Genomic DNA, 21,177 nt, shown 5'->3' on the forward strand with positions numbered 1-21,177 from the left:
AAACAGAGAAACATGCTGAACATTTGAAGCTTTGCAGCAGAAATGTTCATGTTACAAATACAGCAGAGCTGATCTGGGATCAGTGTGTTCACACCTGCAGCTACAACAAGGTTTCATGTCTCCACACGTCAGCATGTGAACTTTACTCTGACTCAGTCTGAGCAGTCAGGTGGCATATTTTTAAAGTTAACACATCAGCACACAGAGCTGAGCCCCTCCCACCTGTGCTGAGTTTCAGGTGGAGCCCCGCCTCCTTCCAGGAAGCAGCTCACCTGTGTGTCCGTGTTTAGTGTCCAGGTGTGGAGTGGAGCTTGTTGTTGGTGTGTGAAGAAACTGTAAGTTTGCTTTGTTTCCTCCTTTAACAGTTTGTCTTTAGGAACTTTACTGTTTGTTCAGCTCATGTTTGATTTCTATGGGCTCAAAATGTGGTCATAAATATTTTGTACTTGTAAATTGGTTTTGTATGTGTAAAAAAAATTTGTGTGTGCGTAAAAAAGATTTGTATGTGTAAAAAAGATTTGTGCGTGCGTAAAAAAGATTTGTGTGTGGACTTAGCCAAAAAAAAAACGCTGCAAGTTACAAGTACGAATTTTGACCCTATTTTTCTTCCTTTCATCTGATTGGTCAATGTAATGTCAATCACAAATGTAACAATCCAATCAGAGAACAGATGGGTTTGGCTGTCGGAGGGGCGCTTTTTTTGAACTGCAGGTCTTTGAAGGGAATAAATGCCCTTTTACATGCCAACCCAGCGTTTTCCTTCATCACCACGAAGGAAAACAGTCTGTGGTCGTCCGAGTTTGGTGATTTTTGTGTCACAGGTCGACGTGTTTAATACAGGGACTTCCACAGCCTTTTCAACAGCGCTGCGGACCGCGGGGTGGGGGCGGGCAGTGTTTTGGAAATGACAGTCTTCATTACAAAGCTTTCTTCGTTATGAATTAGCATACATGTTTGTACATAGATGTATTTATTGAACATTGGAAGAACCAGCAAAAAAACAGAAACTCTTGTAGAGGACATAAAGTCAGAGATAGAAAAGACAAGGAGCAGGTGCATCTAGTACAGGTAGAGCTGCTGCAAAAACCCACAGAGCTCAGCAGCCAGCAACAAATTCTGGATCCTTTGCTTTTAGTTAGCAGTTAGCATTAGCAACACATCCCACGTCCGATTGAAAGGACTTTTATGCTGCGCACTGTGACTCAGAGCAATGGTCCCGGGTCAGCCCTGACTTTGTGTTAAACAAATCCTAAAGTAATAATGGTATTTCTAACCACTGATATACCACAACTTTATCCTTTCAACAGCAACTGAAAGTTAGGGGACCTAGCTGCTATCGGATATTTATATAGAGATCCTCCAGCTTCAAACTGTATTACCCTTCAAGGACCTGCAGTTCAAAAAAAGCGCCCCTCCGACAGCCAAACCCATCTGTTCTCTGATTGGATTGTTACATTTGTGATTGACATGACATTGACCAATCAGATGAAAGGAAGAAAAATAGGGTCAAAATTCGTACTTGTAACTTGCAGCGTTTTTTTTTTTGGCTAAGTCCACACACAAATCTTTTTTACGCACGCACAAATCTTTTTTACACATACAAATCCTTTTTACGCACACACAAATTTTTTTTACACATACAAATCTTTTTTACACACACACCAATTTTTTTTACACATACAAATCTTTTTTACACACACACAAATTTTTTTTACACATACAAAACCAATTTACAAGTACAAAATATTTATGACCACATTTTGAGCCCATAGATTTCTTCACACAACAAACTGTGTGTGTTTGTATTTCCGGTCTCTCCATTAAAGTCAGTGTGTAATGTTTTCCTGGCTAACATCAGCTGTGTGCAGCTTAGTTCAGCACAAATCTGCCGCTCCATAGTTCACGGTAACGGACTCACAGCTGGACCAACGAGGCCGAGTGTGTCCGCCACTCTGAGCTACGTTCGTGTTTGTGTACTTGTAGTTTGTACTTTGTGAGTTCACTCAGAGCCCACAGAGGACGCAGCGTACGTGATGACGTCACAGCTTAGCTGCAGTGTTTTTCTCACCTTTACCTCCTTCACTGTCACTGTGATTAATATTTACACACGACACACCTGCAGAGCTCTGACGCTAAGCTAGTCAGACAGCATGCTAAAGCTAAGCTAACGCTAAGAGCTCTTAAAGACACGAGTTAAAAATGTAATTGAGCACTTTGTGAATGAGAGCAGCAGCAGCACAGAGTTAGTTGATGGTCAGATGGTTACAGAAAGAGCAGCAGACTTTGCAAATGATCATTTATTCCAGCTGTAACTCAGACATGACGTGTAAATAGGGTTGCCAACCGTCCCTTAAAAAACGGAATCGTCCCGTATTTAGAAACAAAAGTACACGTCCCGTATTGAGCTAATAAGGGACGCACTTTGTCCCGTAATACAGTGAGAATCAAAAGTAGTCTATAAGTTTTAATGTAATTAACGCTTTGTTTGAAAACATCATTCCCAGCCCCGCTCCTGCTTTGTGACCAATGAACTGACAGCGCACTTATGACAATTCGAGTATGACAATTCAGATTACCGCTCATCTCATTGGTTGAGGAAAGGTCGCTTGCGGAGAAAATACCGGAAGACAACAGATGACCACAACAAAAAGCATGGCCAACAGGGAAACAAACGCCGACACTGCGGTGCAAGTCTCAGACGACAGTACACCTGAAGCTGGGCAAACACTGTGCGATTTTAAAACTGCACGATGGCTCGCAGGGGTTATAAGTTCGTAGGTCACGATGCAGGTCTCACACTATACCGCCCGATGCTCTGATGCGACCTGAGTGCTCACACTGTGCCTCCATAAAATGAAGGTTATAACAGAAAATCTGTCGCTCGCTCTCCCTCTCTTTTTCACTCACACAGACACACGCCACCATCAACTTTGCTAAACTGCTAATGAAAAACATGATCAGGCAGCTGTGATTGAGCAGCAATGTAAATCCAACTATTTTCACGGTTGTTGTGGTCGTGATAATTTGGTGATGCCACATCGAAAAGGCTCGGATGAGCTTTCCAAAGTTCTACAAGTTGTGCCTCCATCGCTTGTGTCTGGATCACACGCTGCACAGCCGTGCTGCTCCGTCTTTTTCACCGACGTTTACGTGTTTGCGCGTGAGCAGTGTGAGTGGCTGCGGTGACACCCTCACGAGCGATTGATGATCGGGAGCTGGTCGTGAGGTGTTAATCGCTTCTCGTTACCCCACGTATACTACACGATGCACAACGCAAGATGAAGGCCAAAATCGGCCGATCACCAAAACGGTCGCACGACTCAAAAATCGGCTCAAAAGGGGCAAAAAATCGCACAGTGTGAGCCCAGCATTAGACCAGCAATGGTTGTTCCTCACAGAGAAAGAAAAAAAGGCTGCAAACGTACAGGAAGAATGGGAAAAGGAAAACACCTGGCTGGAAAAGTGCACGATAACACCTATAAAGCGCACTGCACTGTGTCCCGGCGCACTTTTTCCATAGGCATGCTTCTAATGGTAGGCACATGAAGAACATGAGGGGCGTGAAAGCTCGGGGAACCCTTAACCAATTTTTGTCCACCAGGCCACGGCAGAAGCAGATATGGTATGTAAACACTGGTTGGTTTGTTTTTAAACCCACTGGTTAAGGTTAAAATGGGCATGTGCAGTGAATATCAGCGCTATGTGGCCAGAAGTGTGATAATACAATTTATTTTGTGTAATAAACAACTGCAAGGATAGATGATTACAACAAATAGATGAGTAATACATAAAAGTAATACATAGATGAATAATGATGATGAGTTATGATGCATAATCATGGGAACAAGTGGGTTTACAAACGGGAGCAAAAGCTGAAATAATGCCTCTACTGAAGCCAATTGCACTAAATGCACTAAATGTGCACTGTTACAAGAATATTTTTCTTTCTATTGTTTTCTATTAATTTATATAATTTTAAGTTAAGCAGGACAGAGTTCTTTTAAAGAAAGATTTACTTTTATTCTCAAAAGTTAAGCATGACAGGCTTCTGTTTAAGAAAGAGACCTGTTTTATTGTGTTAATGTTGTCATTTTGAGCTAAAAATAAATGGCTAAATGATTTTTGTTTCCCATGTGTTGATATCACAAAGAATACGAATCTACTTAAATCAAATTCAAGTCAAATGGTTAAAAAAATAATTTCACACACAAAAAAAGAGCTAAAAAATTCACCACACTGGGAAGGGTGAAGACAACTGGGTCGCCTGGCCCTGGCCACGAGGTGTCCCTTATTTATTTCTTAGGGAGTTGGCAACCCTACGTGTAAACAGACTGTTGGCTCTCCTCAAACAGGAAGTGATGCTTCACTTTCAGCCTTCTGTGGATTTTCTTCAGTAAAAGCTGAAGTCAAACTGTCAACATGTCAGCACACAAGCTCACACATGACTGCTTCATCAACATGGAGCTCTGAGTGTTTATTAAAGGATCATTGTGTGAAAGAGGCTCTAACACAGCTGACTGCAGCCTTTAGCTGTGAGCACACAGTGTCTCACATTTACATTCACTTTACTGTCAAACACACTCAGTAACTTTAAACAGCTGCTGTTATCAAGTGAAAACAGCAAAGATTTCAGGGCTGAGCTCCAGTGTTTCTACATCCTAGTAACACCTCAGACAGTCACAACTCATCAGAGCTTCTCATCATCATCAGGACAGATTTAGGTCAATATCATTTCACATTTCTGTGTCATCATCCATCAAATGTTGACACGTAGTGGGTTTGTCATTCTCTCAGCTGACACTGAGATGAAGCAGGAATGAAGCAGCTGATATTTGGACAGCACACATGATGGAAAGGAGGATTTCAGTTGATGTGCACATGAATGATTTGTGTTTCCTCTGCAGGTGAAGGTAGAAAGTGTGTGTGAGCTGAATTGAGCAGCATGGATCAGTGTGAGGACAGAGAGGAGGGAGTCCCTCCCTCTAAAACCACTCTGTGTGGGGAACATGAGAGCCAGACCAAAGCTCAGAGGTGAGATGACCATCTCTAACTGTCCATCATGACTCTTCTCCATGTCACAGCTCAGCACTCACATCACTGCTCCATCATTATTCACAGGAACCCACCTGGACCTCCACCCAGCTCTGTGTCCTTACAGAGTGACAAGTCCAAAGATGATGTTATTAACTTTAAATCAGGCGTGTGTCGTCCTGCAGAGAGGTAATGTGTGTGTAAATGTTGTTGTGTGTTTGTGAATAAATCCTCCATCATGTTTAATGTCAGCTCTGTTTCACACACATGTTCATATGTGCAGCGCTGTGTGTTGGAGTGTTTCCACAAACACAGCAGATACTCAGAGATTATTTTTAGGAAGAGGAGATGTTCTCAAACTGTCTGTCCTGAAACTCTTCACTCAGTCTGATCCCCACTTCCTGCTCCTCAGCAGTGCTGCCATCTTCATCAACCAGGAGAGAAATGAACTGAACTGTTGTTTCCTCATCAACTTCTTTCTGTCTGCTGAATCTGTAGTGAATCAAAGTGAAACGTGTGAAAATGCAGCTGTTAATGATCCAGTTTGTTAGATGAACGTGTGAATGTTGCAGTGTGCTGTTAAACAGTAACACAGTAACTGTGACGTGTCCTGATCTGACAGTAGATCATGTTTGTGTTCTTGGTCACATGACACAGGTCAGCTGTTCACAGAGTTCATCTTTATAGGCTGGACCAGTTTGGAATAATACTGGGAGTAATGGTTCTTATATGGAGCTTTTCTCCTCTCAGCACTTTGATACTCGCCTCATTCACACATGGAAAGCAGTGCAAATAAATGCAAACACAGTTTTCCTGCACTCATCTTTTATCAGCATGGATGTCAGTGTGAGCTGTTTCTGTCACATTTAACCTGACACTGAATTTTGCATCATTTCTATACAAAACTGAACACAAGTATGAAAAAAGTGTTTCACAGTTTTACTTTGAAAAACAAACTAACTGTGCTGCAGGTGAACAGTTTGATGGTTGGAATGAACAAACAAACAGACTCAGCAGCGCACAGACGTCCGAGCTTCATATATCGTTGTTAAACTTAACGTAGGAATCACAAACATTCAGAGATGAACTTACACACTTGGCTTTATACGTTCTTTGAGTTGAAACGTACTTGATCTGTGAATGATGACGTATCACAAGTACATTTACTGAGAAACGGCCTTTAACTTTAGAAGCAAAGTTCAGTTAGAAAAACATTGAAGTCATTCAGGGAATTATGATCTTTGTGTTTTTACAGAGTTTAAAACACAACAAAGAAGTGTCAGTGATCAGGATAACAGTGGAAGGACTCTGGAGGATCATTTGTATTATTGATCATTTTGATCTCTGACAGAGAAACTACAAATACAGATGCAACAAGGGAAGCAGCAAAAGTGACTGAACACAGCTTTTAGAGGCTAAATTCACATTTCAATAATCAAAGTGGCCTCGTGTGTGTGTGTGTGTGTGTGTGTGTGTGTGTGTGTGTGTGTGTGTGTGTGTGTGTGTGTGTGTGTGTGTGTGTGTGTGTGTGTGTGTGTGTGTGTGTGTCTCCATGGTTCCTCCACAGAGTGCAGCAGAGCTCAGAGGTTCCCAGTGGTCAGTCTGCCCAGCAGCATCAAACACAGCTGGACTCCATATTTATGGTCTGTACATGTACAACAACTACTTTTATTATTATTAATAATACATTTATTTATAGGTCCCTTTCAGAACACCACAGGACTCTGTGGACTAAATGTCCAAAAGAAACAAACTTTGACTGCTGGCACGGTCTCTGTGCACAGAAAATCTGCATTGCACACAAAACAAATCCACCTGAATTGAAATTAAAGTAAATAGGTCAACAATTCAGTTTTGCAGTGTTAGTCAGTGACTGGCTGCTCCCGTATGGGATCAGAATGATGCCACCTTATCCCATAGTCCAGCCAATGATGCGATTCACATTCGTATATACGCAGCTAATCAACGTCGCTGACAGGCTATGACAGCGTCCTCATGTGCCGACACCGGTGTTTTAGCAAAGTGGCTGATGTGGAGTGAAGCCACGTTAATGACAACGTGTACAACCTTTGGAGTTGGTTTGGTTGTTTGGTTTTCTTCCTGTATAATATTTTTGTTTATATTTACTGTGGGAAGAAACGGTAAAAACAGCGTTTCATAAGGAAAGCGCTCTCCACCTGTGAGCAAAGATGAAACCAAAACACCCCACCCTTTCCTATTGGTCGAAAAAAATACCATGCCGACCAATCAAAACATGATATGGCAACATGGCATTTAGTTGTTTAGGGAGGGGGAAGTTTTAGGAGTGACGGCGTGTTTGAGATGTGAGAGATTTGTGACGTTTAGCACAAATCTTGTGTAGTTAGTGTGTAGTTAGTGTGTAGTTAGTGTGTAGTCAGTGTGTAGTTAGTGTGTAGTGTAGTCAGTAGTTGTGTTGTTGTGTGTCAGAACAATGAGGCGACTGCTGAGTGTTACAGGTGTTACCGCAGTGACACATCTGCTGCTGTCAGGCCTGCAGGTATCAGGCTGTTGTTCTCCTTCATCTCATAGTGGACAGAAATTATTTTTTGGAGTGGCAAAAATAATTTGTGTGGCATCAGATTTGATGCAGAACAGCTGATTGTTCTGTAAATAGTTTGAAATGTTTATTTAAAAAAACGCCTTGCCTGCATTTTTAGGTAAACAGCTGCAAAAAACTTTGTTTTACCTTTTTGAAGAAGTAACTATATAATTAATTGCCCAGCACTGGTCATTATTTACTGTATTTTGCATCCAGAGTTACAGACTCTCTCCCAGACCACAGACTCATAATACAAGTCAGAGCTTAATAATAAATAAAAACTTAAATGAAGTTGTGTTTTCAAAATTGGAGTTCAAGTTATTTTTTTACTTCCAATACTGTTAACATACTACACAGGTCATGAACAAGGTTGTTTTTAATTTTCATTGTAAGTGGGCTAAAGCAGTTAATTAAAAGCAGTCTAACATAAATGCTGTAATTAGATTACTTTAATAAACCATGTAACTTGGATGGATTCGGTGCTGGCGTGACCACAGTGCACACGTCTGCAGTTGCTCACAGTGGTCCAAGGGACGCTCAGGGAGTTTGTGTGTTCAGACACATGAAAAATTAGAGGCAACATTGATCACAGGGAAACATTTTAAACATCGAGGCTTTAAACAGAAACCAAAGTGAAACAGTTTGTAGTTGAGATCAGTGAGAATGAAGCTGAATAACTGTTTCTTCAATAACTTTGACAATAAATGACAAATACGATGGAAATTAGGAGCATTAACACTTACTAATGATGTGAGTTGACACTCGGCTATATAGAGACGACCACATTAGGTGGTCCTCAACTGTAATGGAAACCAGTGGATCCAGTCCAGTCGTGGCGACCTGTTGTGAGTCGATCTGAGCAGCTACTAATGGAAACGGGGCCATAGATGTGTTTGTGCTTAATAACAATGAATCACAGGATTTTTACATTACTGTTAAAATCTCATGTTGTTTGTTAAAGTGTTGTTAAAGATGGTGACAGATGTAGCCTTAGGCCCCTCCTCCATTCAGAGATGGTTTTTCCCTTTTCACATAAATGGCCTCCTTGACTCCGCCCTCAAACCAGCGTTCACATTTCCTCAGGACCTTCTTGATGTTGTGTAGACTGAAGTTCAGAGTGGTGGGTCATTCATAAATATTCTGTTCCAGCTGCTGGAGGACATCATCATCACTTTTGTGAAGAACGAGCTGAAGAAGATCCAGAAGGCTCTGAATCCAAATAAGCCCCAGTGCTTGGAGTTTCAGAGGGAGGATGATGAGCAGAGGAGCAGCAGCAGAGAGGCATTTGTGAAGATCACAGTGGACTTCCTGAGGAGAATGAAGCAGGAGGAGCTGGCTGACCGTCTGCAGAGCAGTAAGAGGATTTCTATAAAGATTTAAGCTGCTGGAGAAATGAGACACTCATGACACCAGTGTGTTCGGTCATTTCTCAGTGGGTCAGAAATTGTCATCAGCATTTTGTAAAACATATTTGTTGAAGTTGTATTTTTATTATTATTATTCAGAACTTCCAGCTGCTGTTTGTCATCGTAACCTTAAATCTGCTCTGAAGAAGAAGTTCCAGTGTGTGTTTGAGGGCATCGCTAAAGCAGGAAACCCAACCCTTCTGAATCAGATCTACACAGAGCTCTACATCACAGAGGGAGGGACTGCAGAGGTCAATGATGAACATGAGGTCAGACAGATTGAAACAGCATCCAGGAAACCAGACAGACCAGAAACAAGAATCAGACAAGAAGACATCTTTAAAGACACACCTGGAAGAGATGAACCAATCAGAACAGTGCTGACAAAGGGAGTGGCTGGCATTGGGAAAACAGTCCTAACACAGAAATACACCCTGGACTGGGCTGAAGACAAAGCCAACCAGGACATCCAGTTCATATTTCCATTCACTTTCAGAGAGCTGAATGTGCTGAAAGAGGAAAAGTTCAGCTTGGTGGAACTTGTTCATCACTTCTTTACTGAAACCAAAGAAGCAGGAATCTGCAGCTTTGAAGACTTCCAGGTTGTGTTCATCTTTGATGGTCTGGATGAGTGTCGACTTCTTCTGGACTTCCACAAAACTACAATCCTAACTGACCCTAGAAAGTCCACCTCAGTGGATGTGCTGCTGATAAACCTCATCAGGGGGAAACTGCTTCCCTCTGCTCGCCTCTGGATAACCACACGACCTGCAGCAGCCAATCAGATCCCTCCTGACTGTGTTGGCATGGTGACAGAGGTCAGAGGGTTCACTGACCCACAGAAGGAGGAGTACTTCAGGAAGAGATTCAGAGATGAGGAGCAGGCCAGCAGGATCATCTCCCACATCAAGACATCACGAAGCCTCCACATCATGTGCCACATCCCAGTCTTCTGCTGGATCACTGCTACAGTTCTGGAGGATGTGCTGGAAACCAGAGAGGGAGGACAGCTGCCCAAGACCCTGACTGAGATGTACATCCACTTCCTGGTGGTTCAGGCCAAAGTGAAGAAGGTCAAGTATGATGGAGGAGCTGAGACAGATCCACACTGGAGTCCAGAGAGCAGGAAGATGATTGAGTCTCTGGGAAAACTGGCTTTTGATCAGCTGCAGAAAGGAAACCTGATCTTCTATGAATCAGACCTGACAGAGTGTGGCATCGATATCAGAGCAGCCTCAGTGTACTCAGGAGTGTTCACACAGATCTTTAAAGAGGAGAGAGGACTGTACCAGGACAAGGTGTTCTGCTTCATCCATCTGAGTGTTCAGGAGTTTCTGGCTGCTCTTCATGTCCATCTGACCTTCATCAACTCTGGACTCAATCTGCTGGAACAACAACAAACAAGAGGCTCTTGGTGGCCTTTCCAGTTTATGCTGTGGTTTAAACCATTTCCAGAGAAAATAAATCTTTACCAGAGTGCTGTGAACAAGGCCTTACAGAGTCCAAATGGCCACCTGGACTTGTTCCTCCGCTTCCTCCTGGGTCTTTCAATGGAGACCAGTCAGACTCTCCTTCAAGGTCTGCTGTCAAAGAGAGGAAGTAGCTCACAGACCAATCAGGAAACAGTCCAGTACATCAAGGAGAAGCTCAGTGAGAATCTGTCTGCAGAGAAAAGCATCAATCTGATCCACTGTCTGAATGAACTGAATGATCGTTCTCTAGTGGAGGAGATCCAACAGTCCCTGAGATCAGGGCGTCTCTCCACAGATGAACTGTCTCCTGCTCAGTGGTCAGCTCTGGTCTTCATCTTACTGTCATCAGAAGAAGATCTGGATGTGTTTGACCTTAAGAAATACTCTGCTTCAGAGGAGGCTCTTCTGAGGCTGCTGCCAGTGGTCAAAGCCTCCAACAAAGCTCTGTAAGTAAATCTGTGATCATGTTTATTTTTAAAATGTTAATTAAAAGTGGTCATAGATTTCTTCCATGACAGATCCATGTCCTAAAACTATGAGCCTACGTAGTTGTATAGTATAAAAGAAAAAAGGAGAACTTTTGACCACAATATTGTAACTTGAATGAACTTTTGATACAGCCTTCAAACACTTAAGGAGCTTGAAATGTTTTGATCTATGAACCCACATTAAACACTCTAGTTAAACTCTAAAAACAGAACATTAAAATCTGTATGTCTGCAAATGTATGTGCATTGATGTGATCATGCGTGGAGATCTGAGGTTGGTTGGTAGGATGGACCCAAGTGCAGAATCACATGTGTGCTAATATTTCTTTGTTTGGATTTTTGAGAATTTGGTTCTTTTGTCGTTTCTTTTGGTATGTAGCCTTGGGCTGGTTCACCTGAATCAGGGTTGTGGTGTGTTGATTGTTATTTATTGATATATATTATTTCTATTCTAGAATTTATTAAAATATCAACATTTTAGTAATTTGGGGTATTTTTTTGTTTATTATTAACAGGAACACAGTTGAAAGTAACTGCATTGTTGGGATTGTCTAAATGATTAGTAGGAACTACTTCTTCCACCTGTCACAGTAATGTGTGAAATACAGCCGTAAAAATGCTTCACAGCTGACGTGTGCTCGTTCACTCAGGTGATGATCTTAAGCGAGTCATGTGTGAAGATATTTCAGCTCCACAAACTGCCAAGATGCTAGTTGTGAGAATTGTGGCAGGGGTGAAAACCTCTTCCAACACAAATAAAAGTAAATCTTAACACAGAGTAGTGCTGCAGGCAGGTACTATCCCTGTATAGAGGGAGGAAATATGTAGCTGGCAGTGTTGTATAGCACGGTTGCTAAACTTTGTAAAGTGACTTAAATCCAGGTTCCGGGGTTTTCTGTCTATGTTTAAATGATGGGAATTCACTGCATCTTTAAAACTACAAATCCCATTTGTTCAGATTGTAGAGCATTTAAAGTTGACTATAGACTAGCTTTTTTAAAAATATACAGTGTACTGGGAGTAAAACAGCAGCTGTTGGCTTTAAGCAACAAAAATACAATTCAAAATATTTAATATAGGAAAGAGAGAGAAAATAACACCATCCGTCCATCCATTTTCTTCCGCTTATCCGGGGCCGGGTCGTGGGGGCAGCAGCCCAAGCAGAGAAGCCCAGACCTCCCTCTCCCCAGCCACCTCCTCCAGCTTGTCCGGGGGAACACCAAGGCGTTCCCAGGCCAGCCGAGAGATATAATCTCTCCAGCGTGTCCTGGGTCTACCCTGGGGGCTCCTCCCGATGGGACATGCCCAGAACACCTTGCCCTGGAGGCATCCTTGTCAGATGCCCAAACCACCTCATCTGACTCCTTTCAATGGCCTTTCTGGATGGCTGAACTCCTCTCCCTATCTCTAAGGGAGAGGCCAGCCACCCTTCGGAGGAAGCCCATTTCCGCCGCTTGTATCCATGATCTCGTTCTTTCGGTCACTACCCACAGCTCGCCACCATAGGTGAGGGTAGGGACTTGAGTGAATTGAGAGCTTCGCTTTTACGCTCAGCTCTCTCTTCACCACGATGGATCGGTAGAATAGAATAGAATAGAATAGAATAGAATAATCCTTTAATTGTCCCACAAGGGGAAATTTGGTTGTAACAGCAGCCAAAAAGACAAATATACAAACAAACAGTACACAGGACACAGAACAGAAACATACACAATTTTTCTTACATATTTACATTAAGGACAACGGTTACTATAAACAGAGAGAACTGTACAGTTATTAAATTAAATAAAAAATAATTACAGGTAAGAGGCAAACCAGGTTGTAGTGGTCCGCATCACTGCAGCCACAGCACCAATCCACCCATTGTTCTCCTGCCTCCTTCTCCCATTGCTCGTGAACAAGACCCCGAGATACTTAAACTCCTCCACTTGGGGCAGGAACTTGTCCCTGACCCGGAGTGGGCACTCCACCCTAAGGACCATGGCCTCAGATTTGGAGGTGCTGATCCTCATTCCCGCTGCCTCACACTTGGCTGCAAACCGTTCCATCACCCGATGAAGCCAACAGAACCACATCATCTGCGAAAACCTGAGATGAGATTCTGAGACCCCCCCAAGGTGAAAGCCTTCCGCCACTTGGCTACGCCTAGAAATTCTGTCCATAGAAATTATGAACAGAATCAGTGACAAAGGGCAGCCCTGGTGGAGCCCATCACCCACCGGACTTATTACTATCCAACTTATTGCCGGCTATGCCAACCAAGCTCTTGCAATGGTTGTAAAAGGATAGAATGGCCCGTAGCAATGGCCATGAAATGTTTCTCAGTTTTATTATTTTCAGTCACATCTGTTTTTGATTATTAATTGAATATTTTAAAATTCAGGCTTTTTATGTTATACAAAACATCATATTTTCTTATGATGTCTTCTATTGATTCTGAAGGAATAGTTTTCGTCAGTATCGCAGATACCAGCCTGAATTTTTCTTTGTATTGGATCAGAAAGGAAATCAGTGGCATCACACATCACTTACAGCAACTTCAGTACCACTTCATTTTAATAAACTGGGGGGAGGTGCACCAAGATTCAGTATGAGGTAAAGAATTATTTTTAACTGTAAGGTTGGAGAAATCTGTTGTTGGAAATTGGAAGAACAGGTCATCTTAAAAATCACTGCATTGTAGTTTTATTCAGGCCCCTTCAATCTGTGATCGCTGTTGCTTTGCATTGTAAATGCTACTATTACAAAGGTCACATACATATTAGTGTATGTGTGTGTTATTGGGTAATAAACCAAAAGAACAGAATCTACCAGCACCTCACTGATTTCTGCTTAAAAACAACAAAAAAAGCAATAAAGCTCTGATTTGTTTTGTTGATCTTGTCTCCCTTCCCGCTTGATTTCAGACTGAGTGGTTGTAACCTGTCAGACAGAAGCTGTGAAGCTCTGTCCTCAGTCCTGAGCTCCCAATCCTCCCGTCTGACAGAGCTGGATCTGGGTAACAACAACCTGCAGGATCCAGGCGTGAAGCTTCTGTCTGCTGGGATGAAGAGTCAATACTGCAAACTGGAAACGCTGAGGTCAGATCAAGCAATATCGATTTTTTTTTCATCCAATTAACGTCATTTAATCAATTTCATTTGGAAAAAATTAACAGTGTTTATGTTTTGTTTTTTTTTAATGAATCCATTCAAGTCACAGTAAACTGCCACATTTGACTTTTGTAACATGAGGCAATAAGGATTCCAGCATGTCCTGAAACAGTGTTGAAATATTGTAAATGTAGTAGCTCCTCATGGCACCATGAATATACTTTAACACAAGTGTTTCATGTCTTCTTGTCATCATTTTTTCAGACTGAGTGGCTGTAACCTGTCAGACAGAAGCTGTGAAACACTGTCCTCAGTGCTGAGCTCCCAGTCCTCTAGTCTGACAGAGTTGGATCTGGGTAACAACAACCTGCAGGATTCAGGACTGAAGCTTCTATTTTCTGCAGTGGAAAGTCCAAAGTGTACACTTGGAATTCTCAGGTCAGGATTCAGTCTTTTCTGATGATGATTTAAAACCTGAGTCAGGTCGATAAATGGCTTCCTCATTTGCAACAGACATGATTTGTCAAATCACCCTATATCTAACCCAAAGGTCCTGTGTTTTACTACAAAATCAAAGTAGTAAAACATCTTAATATGTATCTAAGAGAACATATATGTTCAAGTTTCAGCACAAAAATATTAATCAGATTTTTTCCCTGGATCATGTGTGTACCCTCCTGGTTGGAACTCCAGCAGCCTGTATCAGTGAATGTGACTTTAAATGAAATTGCTGCCCCTGTCAGGAAGAGGTCTGAGTGACAAACAAAACAGCAAATATGAGCACTGCATGTGTATGAGACGACACAGATACAGACCTGAATGAGACACTAACTTTGTCTCTGAGAGATAACTTTTATTATTAAATACACTTCATTTCTCATCTGTGTAGAGAATGTAGAGTTTGACATGCTAATATTACAAAATGCAAAATCACACTGAGTCACAAAGAAATTGTTTTGGAGTATTTATGGTTCAGCTGATGAAATTGTTCAAATAAACCAGTAATTTACACAGAAACAGCACAAGTGAAACTTTTTCGGGGGACTTACCACTAAGCTTGTCCTGGTACACCTGTAGACCCCAGCTTCTATGGACCGTGTGCTTAAGTTCTGTGCTGCTCTGATTTAGTGCCCGTGCTGTCTTTCAGTTCAGCTTTGTTGAGCCTCTGGTAGGATTTTTGAATGTCAGACACTTTTTTTACATGACCTGTGTAAAAACAAATCAGTAAACACATTAAGCTGAAGTAAGATGCACAATTTGAAAAATGGGGCACAAAAAATGTTGCTGCTTTCTGAAAAGTCTGTCTAAGAAGACCCAATGGAGAAAGTGAAGAGAAAAATCAAAGATTAAGAAGAAGAAAATGGCAGAGGCAGTTTCTTTTGGACTGCCTGCAGATGGGGCAAGACTCTAGAAGCAGGGATGATTGGAGAAAATGTAAAGAGGTCATATGATAAACCAGGAGATGAATACTCTGGTATTCTGGGGATAGTGGGAGTGAGAGGGAGAGATGCCAGTAAATGATGAAGGATGAATTTCAGAGAATCAGAGCTAAGAAACCAAAGCAAGTGGGGAACTAAAAACATGTGGACAGACTCATAATTAGGCCAAAGACACATTAAAGGAATTATTACAGGTTTAGAAACAGGGATGGATATGGAGGAGCTTAGCATGAATTTGCATTGAGGAAAAAATAGCAACGAGCATCAAAGGTGAGGAAACAGTTAGGAAAACTAAAAGGATGTACTGGCAGGAATACTGCAGTACTTTAGGAAGAACTACACCCATTCAGAATGTGTGGAGTACAGTTAAGAACATGAATGCAGACAGGAAACAACAGCAGTGTTCGTAAAGTAAAGTCAAACTCCTTCATTAAATGCAGCTGGTTGAGTTGAAAACAATGGAGAATGATTCTGTTAAGTTGTTTATTCTCTATAGAAATGGAGCAGAAGAAGTGCATGCAGAGCTGGACGTGGGCTGTATATACATGCGTGTATCTGTGTTGTCTGTGAGCAGAGAAAACAAAGCGCTTTTGATTCTCCCACAATGAGTGAAATATAAATGTAGTTTACATAACACCTATTAAACAGTTGAAATAATAATGATGCTGTCAGCTTCAACAACAACTCCTCTCGACACACATTAAAAGGCCATGCAATAAACTAATAACCACAAAGGTCCTGACAGGTAATAAACCTGTTATTACTTACAGTGGCTTCATAAACGCACTGATGGAAATGTCCAGTGTATCATAAGCCAGCCAGTCCTGTTGCTGCAATTAACGTCTTCGCCAGAAAGTGTCACCATCAGGCTTCAACAGCAGTTTCCAGTATTAATATTATTAATGAGCTACAGGTAGTATGGATGGGAAAATGTAGAGATGCTGGGCAAACAATTTGATCAAATCCACAGTGGGAATAATTGAAGTGATGACGGCAGATGTGAGAGAATAAAAATGAATCATATTGAAATGTTAAATCAGGAAGATCCTGGAGAGGAGGATAGTTCTAATGTTCAGTTTGTGATGTTTGAATTCAAAGCAGCTCTTAAATGCATAAAAATGACTTCACCTGGGAAGGATCAGGTGTGCTACATCATGATGAAGCAGTTAGAGGATGCTCTGCTGCTCTTCTATAATAGAATATATCAGGAAGCTGGAAAGAACTGTGAAACCAGGGAAAGACCCCACTAAGACCACAGGTTATAGGCCTACAGCTCTAACATCTCATGTGGGAAAGTCATGGAAAGAATGACAGTGGACAGACTGATGTATGTGACGCAAAGAAGGCAGCTGTTTGCACCTTCTCAGCAGGGGGAGGAACACCATGGACCCAGCAGTCAGAGTCAGAGATAAGGAAAGCTCAGTGCATTAGGAGATGAGGTGTGGTTCGTATTAGCCAACTTAAATGATGGAAATGAATGAGCTGTTCCTGGTTAATATTCTGTGTTTGCTAACAGTGTTACAGACCCAGGCCTAATCTGTCATCTGTTAACATGTCCAATATCTCCTCATTTATTGGTGGATAATCCACTAACATGTTTTAATGCACAAGTTCATGTGATTTCTGTGTGCTGATAACATCCAGTCTGTTCTGTGTGGAAATAAAATAATGAAACCAGACGAGGTCATTTCTGGAGACGTTGTGGTGGGATTGTTGCTCCTGCTGGACTCGGTCTGTGGCTCGCTGCTGCTGATAAAAAGTTGGAGGTAAACAGGTCGGCTAAAAAAGCTGAAGGGAGATGGCTCATAAACAAGTGACCGCCACTTTATTAGGTCACAGGTGTACTGTACCTGAGACAGTGGCCACTGTGTACCTAATAAAGTGTCAGCCATGTTAAATGTGTTTCCAAGAGGAGAAAACCAGCTGGCAGCAAAGGCAGGGAGGTGTCCTTTCCACCTAAACAGAAGAGGAATATAAAGATAATGAAGGTCACAGTTTGAATCAGTCGTATTTCATTCAATGCAGTGATGAACTGATCTAGGATCAGTCCAATCATCAGCAGTTTGATCCATGTATGGATTGAAGTGTATCTGTGAAAATGTTGGACTGTTCCTTTATCAGTGTGTAACAGTGTGTGTATGAGAGCCATGTAATGTCCATGTGTGCATGCTGACTGTGCTGCTCTGACCCCCCTCCTCCTTTCAGGGTGGAGCCTGCTGGAGTCCGATGGTTGAGACCAGGTCTGAGGAAGTGTAAGTGTGTTTTTAATGGGATTCATGAAAACAAAGCAGCACACATTCAACCATCTTCATCATGTCAGGAGTCATCATCAAAGTGTCAATCAATGAACAGATGATGGATCAATAACTGCAGCTGGATTGTGTTTGTTCTCTCCATCAGATTCCTGTCAACTCACAATCGACACAAACACAGTGAACACAAACCTCCAACTGTCTGACAACAACAGGAAGGTGACACATGTGAGAGAGGTTAAGTCATATCCTGATCATCCAGACAGATTTGATGATTATTATCAGCTGCTGTGTAGAAATGGTCTGACTGGTCGCTGTTACTGGGAGGTCGAGTGGAGAGGAAGAGTTGATATATCAGTGAGTTACAGAAGCATCAGAAGGAAAGGAAACAGTAATGACTGTGTGTTTGGATACAATGATCAGTCCTGGAGTCTGTACTGCTCTGATGATGGTCCTCATTCTGTCAGGCACAATAAGATAGAAACATCCTCCTCCTCCTCCTCCTCCTCCTCCTCCTCTGTCTCCAACAGAGCAGCAGTGTATGTGGACTGTCCTGCTGGCACTCTGTCCTTCTACAGAGTCTCCTCTGACACTCTGATCCACCTCCACACCTTCAACACCACATTCACTCAAACTCTTTATCCTGGGTTTAGAGTCTGGTCTGGTGCCTCAGTGTCCCTGTGCTGAGTGGGGTGTAAAGAGTGTCTCCTGTTACAGAAACACTCTGACTGTTGAACAGATAGTTCAGTCTGTACATGTCTGTCTCTTTCACTCACAAACACGTTTTCACATTCATAGATTCAATCAGTTGATGTTTGAAACTCTTCTAAATGATTCCTTGTAAACTTCTTCCTCTTCAGTCACAAACAAACAGGAAGTGATGTCACATGTGTTCCTGTCCACACAGCAGAATGAGTCTATTGCTGACAGTGATGTACAAACAGAGTGAGCATTTCTGAGGCCCAAAATAAACTGAGTAGTTCACTGAATGAACAATGGACTGTGAGCTCAGTTCCTTCATCATTAGTATGGATTATATATGTATATGTATTATATTAGTATCATATATATCAGGTGCTGCTGGTTTCAGTCATTGTGCAAATGTGCTGTTTGTAAGGTTGTAAAGCTGCAGTCAGCTGAGACTGAAGAAGTCACCTGATCAGTGAGCAAACGTTTCTGAAAACGTCCAGATGAACAGAATCAACCTTTTGGGATCAGCCAGCAATGCAGCATCATTGTTGTTCAGGTTCAGAGGTTTGCAGGAATGAACTGATGACCAGAAACAGCTGCAAAGTCCAATAAAATACCAGCTGGAGTTCAGCTGCATTTGAAGAAGTCAAAGAAAAGTAAGGATGGCAAAGGGCGATGTTTTCTTCCAAAGAACTGAAAACATGGTCGACGCCTCATTAGAAGAATAATCTGGACATTTGTGAGGAACTCTAACCAAGAAAGCAACACAAGAAAGCAACGTCAAACAGATCCAACAGACAGTTTCCATGACTGGAAGTGTTGAGTGTAAAAATGCTACATTGCATTATTGCATCCTCTCACCACAGGAGGTGCTGTTGGCACCACTGATTGCTGATCAGCTGTTCTCTGATGATCTGATTGATACTGTGAATAACGGGACTCACTGAACTCTGTGACACAGTGAAGATTACAGAGTTTAACTTCAACATCTGACTGACGTCACACAGACAGAAGGATGAACCAGTGAGGCACAGAACACAGTTACTGGAGATACTGGATCAGCTCCATGTGAACCTCTGATGGAGAAGCTGCTGAGCCAGAGAAACATCAGGACATGACAGGCAGCTGCACTTATCTAACAACATGTAGCAGAGCTGATCTATGTTAGAGGATCTATCACAGCAGCTGAAGCCAAAGTCCAACACTGGATACCAGCTGAGCCTGTGCTGAGTGTAGTGTTACAGGAAAAGGGCAGAAACACTGACACTGGTAGCTCACAGTGATGCTGACTGGGGCACAGAGCTGAATGATGCAGCATCAGGACACTGTTTCAGTCTGACTGACAGAGAAACCTGTAGCTGTATCTACATGTGAGGCAGAGGCTACACAAGCAGCTTTCTATGTTTCACAGTGACTGAGATCTTCAGTGGGGGTGGACATGCTCCTGTACAGACCTCTGAGGAGAACCAAGGTGCAGTCAAAGAGTCCAGTCTGTCCTCACAGATGTGAACATGTGGTTTCATCAGGTCTGCTGTCAGCTAGCAGGCTCACATCAGAATCACTGTTCCTGAAAAACACAGTCTGTGTGACATCATCAGTCAGCTGATCGTCCCAGATCTGAATGGTTTCTGTCTCTACTGAGGAAGTCAGAGAATATCACTGAGGTGTGGATCAGGTCTGAGTGAGCTGTGGAGGGACAGCTTTAAACAGTCCACAGGTCTCACGTCCTGCTCAGTCTGGTAGCAGATACCTCGTATTGTTCCAGATGTGCTGACATCACCAGCAGCAGCAGCACAGCTGTGTGATACGATGAATCTCAGTTATTGATCCAACACACAGTAAATACAAAGATCAGGATTTATGAGAGGAATCATTATGAGTCTGAACACATGATCACTGAATGTTAGTCTCCACAATAATAAGCTAACACAACCAAACACAGCTTTCAGCTCTTATTTTGAAACTGGCTTATTTAGAGAGCTGTGATGTGAGCGTGCCTGGCTCTGAGGCACTTGGGTCAGCCTCTGTTGTTTAGAAGTGTTACAGACTGTGAATGACACAGACCTGTCAGTTTTCCATGTTTGTCTGTAACACAGCTCAGGGGCTCCATGCTGAACGCATCCATCCAGTGTTATTGATCCAGGACTAATACCAGCATTGGGATCAATACTACAATACACAATCACATGTGTCCACGTGATGCAGTTTGAAGAGCAATAAGATGTCTCTGTATGAGGAGGCGGGGTCACAGGAGGTTCACAGAAACTCTGCAGCAGCATCATCAGCTCACATGGAAACTTTGATGATTCACTTCTGTGGTGTTTTTACAGAAACACGTCACAAAATTAGCTCCACCTAATTGTGGGCGATCGTGGCTCAAGAGTTGGGAGTTTGCCTTGTAACCGGAAGGTTGCCGGTTCGAGCCCTGGCTTGGAGAGTCTCGGTTGTTGTGTCCTTGGGCAAGACACTTCACCCGTTGCCTACTGGTGGTGGTCAGAGGGCCCGGTGGCGCCAGTGTCCGGCAGCCTCGCCTCTGTCAGTGCGCCCCAGGGTGGCTGTGGCTACAATGTAGCTGCCATCACCTGTGTGTGAATGGGTGGATGACTGGATATGTAAAGCGCTTTGGGGTCCTTAGGGACTAGTAAAGCGCTATATAAATACAGGCCATTTACCATTTACCACCTGTTTTGTCTGTGAGCTTTGAGTTTCTTGTCTTCATCCTGGATTCTTGTGTTGCTGTTTTTACA

General features: G+C 42.5%; 1 protein-coding gene across 1 annotated transcript; it reads left to right on the plus strand.

The window, feature by feature from the left end:
- Nucleotides 1-228: 228 nt before the first annotated feature.
- On the plus strand, nucleotides 229-18,772 carry LOC148102135 (protein NLRC3-like). The gene is made up of 10 exons (XM_087843563.1): nucleotides 229-335; nucleotides 4,905-5,031; nucleotides 5,119-5,220; nucleotides 6,599-6,674; nucleotides 8,741-8,945; nucleotides 9,097-10,915; nucleotides 13,864-14,037; nucleotides 14,314-14,487; nucleotides 17,694-17,740; nucleotides 17,889-18,772. Exons 2-10 carry the CDS (start codon nucleotides 4,943-4,945, stop codon nucleotides 18,425-18,427), a joined length of 3,225 nt encoding a protein of 1,074 aa, XP_087699689.1. The 5' UTR covers nucleotides 229-335; nucleotides 4,905-4,942; the 3' UTR covers nucleotides 18,428-18,772.
- The last annotated feature ends 2,405 nt before the right edge of the window (nucleotides 18,773-21,177 follow it).

This window comes from Neolamprologus brichardi, chromosome 7, assembly GCF_056152115.1.
Source record: "Neolamprologus brichardi isolate AB-2024 chromosome 7, ASM5615211v1, whole genome shotgun sequence".
Lineage (NCBI taxonomy): Eukaryota > Metazoa > Chordata > Actinopteri > Cichliformes > Cichlidae > Neolamprologus > Neolamprologus brichardi.

Excerpts from the sequence above, each read along its gene's own strand:
- LOC148102135 (XM_087843563.1), top strand. The coding sequence starts at position 4,943 with ATGGATCAGTGTGAGGACAGAGAGGAGGGAGTCCCTCCCTCTAAAACC. Across the intron at positions 6,675-8,740 it reads AGCTGGACTCCATATTTATG|CTGCTGGAGGACATCATCAT; the intron begins GTCTGTACATGT and ends ATTCTGTTCCAG. Across the intron at positions 10,916-13,863 it reads AAAGCCTCCAACAAAGCTCT|ACTGAGTGGTTGTAACCTGT; the intron begins GTAAGTAAATCT and ends GCTTGATTTCAG.